We start from the raw sequence: 7612 nt of genomic DNA, 5'->3' as shown, positions 1-7612 counted from the left end.
GTGTGTGTGTGTGTGTGTGTGTGTGTGTGTGTGTGTGTGTGGCAAGCAAGTGAAGCTGAACATTGAATAAATCACACAAACTATCCACTCTACCATAGGTATAGTTTGATGCTATCTTTCACCTGCAATATGCATGTAGTTATATATTTAAGCAAAAGTTAAAGTGGTACAAATTGCTTCAAACATGTAATAATAGCTTATTTATTCAATATTTTTCTCAGTATTCCTCCCAAAGGATCGAAGAAGGCAAATACTGAACAGCAATGGAGTGAATCACTATCTTAAGAGAAAAATGTATTCAAAGTGCATGTAATAGAGTTAATTTACCCCACCTCTGCAGCTGGGTTTTAATTCTCTCACCTTATAGAACATGATAGTAATGAGAAACTTGAGCTAGCAATGGAGTGAAGCGTCAATTTTGAGTAAATGAATGTGTGCTATGATACAAATATAATGTGAATTTATTTCTATTACAGATTTTGTGTACTTACTTTGGAGACAGTGTCTAAAAGGAGATTCAAGTGGACTGTTTCCTTTGCCTTTTGGAAGCTGTAGATTTGGCTTCTACACCCTCTGCTTTTGTCTCTGCAGTGGTTGCCAAGGACGTAGTTTCTGTCATATATTGGCTCACCACAAGACATGAACCATACAATACAAGAGAACCACCAACGTTCTTTATATGTAGATGATGGACATGACACCATGTTGATTATGCAGGTAATGTTTACCTTATTTTTTATTTTCTCTCATTAATTGCTTTCATTAACCTAGTGTTCTTCAAAAATGATGGGATGTATTTCTGCTTTATTTCAGTAAGCTTTGCTCTATTTTCTTCTTGTGTTTTATTTCATTTTCTTTCAGTTATCATTTTTAGATCCACTCATTCTCTTTTCTTGTTCTCAATGACTATCTCACTTCATTATTTCATCGCTGCCTTTCTATCTATGTACACACGCATCCATCCTCACTTCTCTTTTTTTTTTGTGTCTGAGTCATATTCTGCACCTATCTCCTCTCTTCATTTCTCAATTTAACATATATGAAACTTTTGATCCTTTTCATTTTCTTGCTCACTTAGACATCATAGTGGTGTTGTAATAGTCATTTAACATCCATATTCCAAGCTGGCATCCATTGGACAGTTAGACAGGATTTGACTAGCCAGAGAGCTGCATTGGACTCCAGTGTCTACTTTGGCAAGGTTTCTAGAACTGGATGCCCTTTACGGTGCCATAATTCAGTGGATTAACATATTCAGCAAAGCGACAAACAAAATGCTTTACAGTATTTTAGTTGTAATCCTTTCCATTCAGAATATTCAAATTCTGCTAAGGTAAGCTTTATCTGTCATCCTATGGAGTTCGGGTAGTGGTGGATGACAATGAAATAAATTACCAGTGAAGTATTAGGGTAAAAAGATAATGGTTATTTTATCATAGCTCCTTCTTTTTTGAATAGTTTGTATGAAACTCTGTGCCTGACAAACATAACCCTTGTGGTTAATGTTACATTGGTTTAAAAACAATTTTTTTTTTATAAATAAAAATTTGTATCTTACATTATCATAAAAGCTATTTTACACTTTTTCTTTCAGACTGTCTGAAAGAAAATATTAGTGTTTGGACTAAATTCTTGTTTTAATAAGCATTTTGAGAACATCATCTTAATTTCTTTTTCTTTTGCAAAGTACTTTTAGTGATAGATATTTAGTTCAATTTTTTTTTTCCATCTTTCTATATTCATGTCTTGGTTTAGTTTGAGGTGAAGTCATAATGCTGGAATTGAATAATTTTTCTTATTAAAATATAATGGTTTCTTGAAATGGTTTACAGTCCTTTCTTCACTATTAATAATAGGTTAATATAGATGCAGGCATAGCTGTGTGGTAAGAAGTTTGTTTCCTAATATTTCTCAAACAATGAACAATAAAAGAGAATGGTAAGTTAGGATTCCTCCTCTTGAAACAAAAATTAAGTACATCTTGGAAAACGTGCATTAAAAAAAAAACATTTAAGGTTAATAAATGATGTTTGAGAATGTACAAGTAATTTATACAGACCTCAGTATTGCAATTCTCTGGAATATTCCTATGCCTATTCATGTAGGTTTTCTGTCAATGTTGTTTATTCTTTCAGTTGGAGATGTTAGACAAATTCCTTAACAAGTTTAACAGCTAGGTTGGCGTAATTCCTTAGCTTTTTAACTTGCTTCTACACATCATTAGTTTATTTGGTATTTCTATGCTGATAATTAGTACAGTATTGTCATTCTTGTCATGGAAAATGATGTCAAGCTTATCATATGCAGTCTGTTGGTCTATCTGCTGTAGTTTCATAGTATTTTCATGTCATTTTCTAAGACAAGTGGTGGTTCACATGAATACAACAGAGCTTTTTTTTTTCAAGGAGTTAAAATTTGATGGTTAGGTGTACATAGAGCAGATTTGCTATATTATTGCATTTTCAAGTATATTTTGTCTGTGCTAGTGTAGGAGATGTTGATACAATGTATAGTAGTTCTTCAGAAAATATACCACTTAAGTGACATTTATAATCTTTATTGTAAGAATTGTAGAAATTCCTGTCAATATATTTAGTAGTGATGGCCTTGAATTTTGTTCATTCAGGCTATAGTTAGTTTTAAATAGAGTATCTACTTTGCAGAAGTATTGGCCATGTCTTTATAGATGTCCACCTTGGTTGATTTATGTGTCATCAGTATTTTCATCTTGCCACTGCTTTTGATTTAGACTTTAGCTGTTCAAAATCTAATCCATTTTCTTGGCAGAATTTTATCAACTTGCTATCTTTTAACATAATTGACAAAGATTATGTTGCAGACTGTCTTAAGCTGCTCTTTAATGCTCATTAGTCACCTGCTGCCTTCTCTTATGGGGATCTTTAATCAGACTCATTGTGTAGTATGTGGTGGAGGTTTTTTTCTTTGTAGATTTCTTTTGTTCTGGTCTAATGAATCTAGATTTGCTTTGTTCCTGTTAGTGCATATCTGTTAAGAATACAAATAACATTCTTGCTCTGAGCTTATGAGATGCATTAAAAAAAATTTTGTGTCTGTCAAAATATTCATTTTCCATTTTTAGAGAATAGAATTGTTCACTTCATGAATTATCTTCTTTCTGTGGTGTTCCCTAATCAGTTTCTTAACTAATCAGTCTGTTTGATATTGTTACTTTGCATTTCCCCATCCAGAGGGCCTTTTTATGTTCTTGCCATATTGCTCTAAAGAAATTCTAAAGCTGGTGACCACTTTCACTATACAGCTTTAGATGTTCTATTAAGAGGAGATGGTCAACCAGCTTGAAGACAATAAGCATAAGATGAATTTAAAGACTAGATGTTCAATCATCTTGGAATATCCCAGTTGTTATTTGTCTGCAGCTTCAGCTTACAGTTGTGGTGGTGGTGTTGGTCACTGTTAGAACAGACTGCTTCTTCATTTTGTTGAGATGAAGTTCATTGTGGTGTCCTCAAATTGATGCACTTCTAGCTTTTCATGCCAGTTATGTTGGGATTGACCAAAAACTTTCTTGTAATCAGTTGAGGAACACAATGGGTTCCTTTTGTTAACTTGCACATCATTCAGTAGAGTCATAACCTTTAGCTCAATGATTTACCCTTAGAATAGTTTTCCCTGCCACTGCATAATTTTTGAGGGAACAGAAGATATGAGCACCTACTGTTTTAAATTTGTTATAACTTTTGTTGTATGTACAGACTTGATTATTTTGTCTACTAATAAAGGAATGGATGAATAATATTTTTATGCAATGCATTAAGGAATTGATGAAAGAGTAGCCCCTCAGAAATGTACCTCCTTGGAGCCAGTACTTTCCTTAAATCAGCCAACCATGGATGATAGCACCCACTTGGTACATCATTCTTAGTATAACATTAGCACAGTCTATGTCCTTGTTATCTCCTCGAATAATTTCATCATCGATATTCGCCTGAGTAAGAATCAGACACGATTTCTTTCAGAAAAGCTTCAAATGCAAAAGCAGCCATTTTCATTCAGTTAAAAAAAAAAAAACAAAAAAAAAACTGCAATTGGTTTCAAAGTTTGTTTACTTCATAGTTAGTATATAAACAATGAAAATGGCATCAGAAAACAGAAGTTTAGCCTCATTTTGAATTGGGAGTAGCCTGTTTACAGCTTAAAGTATCGGAAATAAACTTTGTGATGTATTTCTTTTAAGCACCCTTCTCAAGGTGACAAAATGTGCCTGCAGCTACAGGGGCAACAAATTGCGATGACGAGGGAGCTGGTCAGTTGTCTTGTAGGACTTATACATAAATCCCTCTTGTTCTGCAGCAATTATACACTCTCTCTCTTTTGTTCTGCAGGAATTACATTCTCTCTTTCTCTCTCTTCCCCCTCTCTCTTCCCCCTCTCTCTCCCTCTGTCCTTTTAAATGTTCAGTTACTCTGATAATATTTTGGATGGTAATTTACAAATTACTAACAAACGAGTAACGAGGTAGGATTACCTATTGGTAATTTCTCAAGGATTGATGTTCCACAAATAAGGAGCCATCTAGGTACTTGATCTGGATTGTGTTGGAGCATAGACAGACATTGTCAAAATAACAACCAAAATTTTGAATGTTGTCAGTGCCAAACTTTTCCAGTTTCAGCTGCTTGAAGCATGTCTCAAAATCAGAATATTATTATTACCATCTTTTACATGCAATGGCTTCTGTATATTCTAGCATTAAAAAAACAAACAAAGAAAAAAAAAAAAAGCAATGGTTTTAAAAATATTTTTTATCTTATATAAAGCCTGATTGCAGTCAAAGTAAGGCCTGGAGAGGAATTAACAGATATTTGTTTAAAGAATTAATGCAAAGATCTGGTTTTAGGTGGCCTCAGCAATGCTAATAATAAATCCAATTAAAATATATTGCAGAATTTAAAGATTAGCAGTGAATATGGATTTAAAAATTCCATAAATTCCATAAATAAGATGATGTTAATAATTTTAAAATATCTCTTTTAAGAATATTTACTCACTTGCTTCTACATCCAGTTGAAGGATTTCTATTTATGCGTAGTGTTAATAATACTATGTAATATCTTAAAAATATCAAACTCTAATGCAGCATTATCAGGAATCTTTGAGCTTCCAGGAATGGTTAGAATGTGCTAAGATAAAATACCGCACTCAAGTTTTTATCGTTCGTTTTTATTTTACATATAACGTGTTTAAATACTTACGTAATAAATAAGATAGCATGAACTGTGAGGCCATTTTCAAACTGGAAACATCCAACTTGTCTCATGTAATAGCACAGCAGTTAATCTTGAAGTTGAGCCAAGGATACAATTTCATTTGTTGGCCGTGGTTGAATTCTGAAAAATCTTCAAATTTTCTAACCTTCACCCAATACTGTAAATGTTTCATTGAAGTTGTTGCAGCAATAGCCTCAAGGTGACTTGAAGAGAGAGAGAGAGAGAGAGAGATAGAGTTAATTAATACGTCAATGACAAGCATTGCATTCAGATTTATTATTTCTATAACTTTGTTCCAGTTTACCTGACTGGCAAAACCAGTTCTACTCCTAATTCACAGTTGACTTATTATTGGTGGGGAGGGTATCCAGCTGTAAAAACAATTGATTTAACAACAACAAACATAAATAATATCTACCTCACCCAGGGAAAGTGAGGCGTAAAATGTCAAAAACAAAACAAACCTAATGTAATACAAAATAGCTAAGCAGTGAAACATCTGATTTTAGTTCAGTTATAGCTTTCAGCTCAATTTTAATTGTAACTGTTTTTCAGCATCATGTTAAACATATTTAAATTGAATGAATAAAAAATACTTATAAAAATTTTGATTTATTGGTTCTAAGTTTAGAACTTTAGCAAAGTTTACTTTACATACAAAAATATGAAATCACAGCTAAATGGTTGTTGATTTTATTATTATTATTATTTTTTTAAAGATAATAAAGCAGCCTAGAATTTGAGAAGTGTTATTCAGTTGCAGACCTTACATATTAATTAATCCCTGATCCATTCTAGAATTTTATCTCTATAGAATTCACTTCCTTTCCACATTTTCTCTCAAACTATTAAGTAGCTTACAAATCAGATCAGATTAAATATTAAAATGCTTTTGTTACCATATTTCTGTTGAAATACACTGGCTTTGTTTCATTTAATGTTGAAATAATGAAGAATTTAGTAAAATAACGTTTTCATCATTAAGCCAGTGTTTAGAGCACAAATTCACATGAAATTTGGATGGAAAAATATTGATTTAGATGACTTTAACCCTTTAACACTCAGATTCCTCTGTCAAAGGTGATTCTTATTTATTCACGTTGCTTTTAATTATTCATGCATCATCTGGTAGCTTTAAGATTTTGATGACATGATTGTATAATTTTCAAGATGACATGGTAGGGTAGATGTGAGAAGCCTGATCTGGCTAGTGTGAACATAAAAGAGGTAAAATATTTGGGCCAGATATGGTTGGTTTAAATACTAAAGGATTAAAACAGTAAGTTTGTATCATTGAACCAGGAGCTGTCTCAGATGGAGTTGTATTAAAAGGGTTAATTGCTTTTATCATATTTTCTGGTTTCTAACCCTCATAGCCTGAAAATATTATTTACTGTGTCCATTCACTTTCCATGAGTAAAAAACAACTGATTCATGGAGCCACAAACAGTTTTGTTGTTGTCTGTGTTTATTGGCCCAAAATGTATTGATTCAATGTAATTCTCTTAAAACATATGCACTTAATATTTTGGTTCAGGTTAACTGCCTTTATGGCATGCTATCACAACTATGCTAATTTGGACTAGATACCATGGATTATTAGGCCACTTTTGTTTCATATGCCATTGAAGTTACTTCTTTTATCTTATTTATCTTCAATGTTGTTGCTTAGCTTTACTACTTTTGTTTGATGAAATGGGGTGGGGGAAGAAAATAAAAAGCAATATCCCTCTTTGAATAGGTTATTGGATAATGTGACAGTAAGTCACTTCAGCTTTGTAAATCATTTGAGAAGCTGTTATTATTATTCTGTTTAGGGTGGCAAGCTGGCAGAATGGTTAGCATGCGAGGCAAAATGCTTTATGTTCTGAGTTCAAATTCTGCCAAGGTTGACTTTACCTTTCATCCTTTTGGGGTCAATAAGATTAGTACCAGTTGAACACTGGGGCCAATGTAATTGACTTAACCCCCTCCTCTGAAATTTCTGGCCTTGTGCCAAATTTGATGCCATTATTATTCTGCTTGTTATATATATGATTGTGAGTTACACTTTTTACAAGCACAATTAATGAATGAAATTAAAAATATAATCTAAATTTTCAACATAATGGAAAGATGTATTGAAAGATCTATAAGAACAGTTATGTAGGCACAGGTAGGATTGTACAGGTATGGGTGTATGGTAGGAAGTTTACTTCCCAACTACATGGTTCTGGGTTCAGTACCACTGCATGGCACCTTGATCAAGTGTCTTCTACTATAGCCTCGGACTAACCAAAACTTTGTGCATGGATTTGGTAGACAGAAACTGAAAGATGCCTGTTGTATGTATATATATATATATATATATATATATATATATA

General features: G+C 32.9%; 1 protein-coding gene across 5 annotated transcripts in view; it reads left to right on the top strand.

Moving 5' to 3' along the window:
- Nucleotides 1–7612, top strand: part of LOC106881021 (F-box/LRR-repeat protein 20) — a 413298-nt gene that overhangs the window by 206266 nt on the left and 199420 nt on the right. For all 5 annotated transcript variants that reach the window (XM_052966263.1, XM_052966261.1, XM_052966260.1 and 2 more), the window contains one exon: nucleotides 477–717. In XM_052966263.1, coding sequence (XP_052822223.1) covers nucleotides 640–717 — 78 coding nt within the window. In that variant the 5' untranslated portion in view covers nucleotides 477–639. The remainder of the gene's footprint in view (nucleotides 1–476; nucleotides 718–7612) is intronic.

Source organism: Octopus bimaculoides, chromosome 3 (genome assembly GCF_001194135.2).
Source record: "Octopus bimaculoides isolate UCB-OBI-ISO-001 chromosome 3, ASM119413v2, whole genome shotgun sequence".
Classification (NCBI taxonomy): domain Eukaryota; kingdom Metazoa; phylum Mollusca; class Cephalopoda; order Octopoda; family Octopodidae; genus Octopus; species Octopus bimaculoides.
Note: the sequence above shows the minus strand (reverse complement) of the source record. Positions and strands in the feature narration are given on the sequence as shown.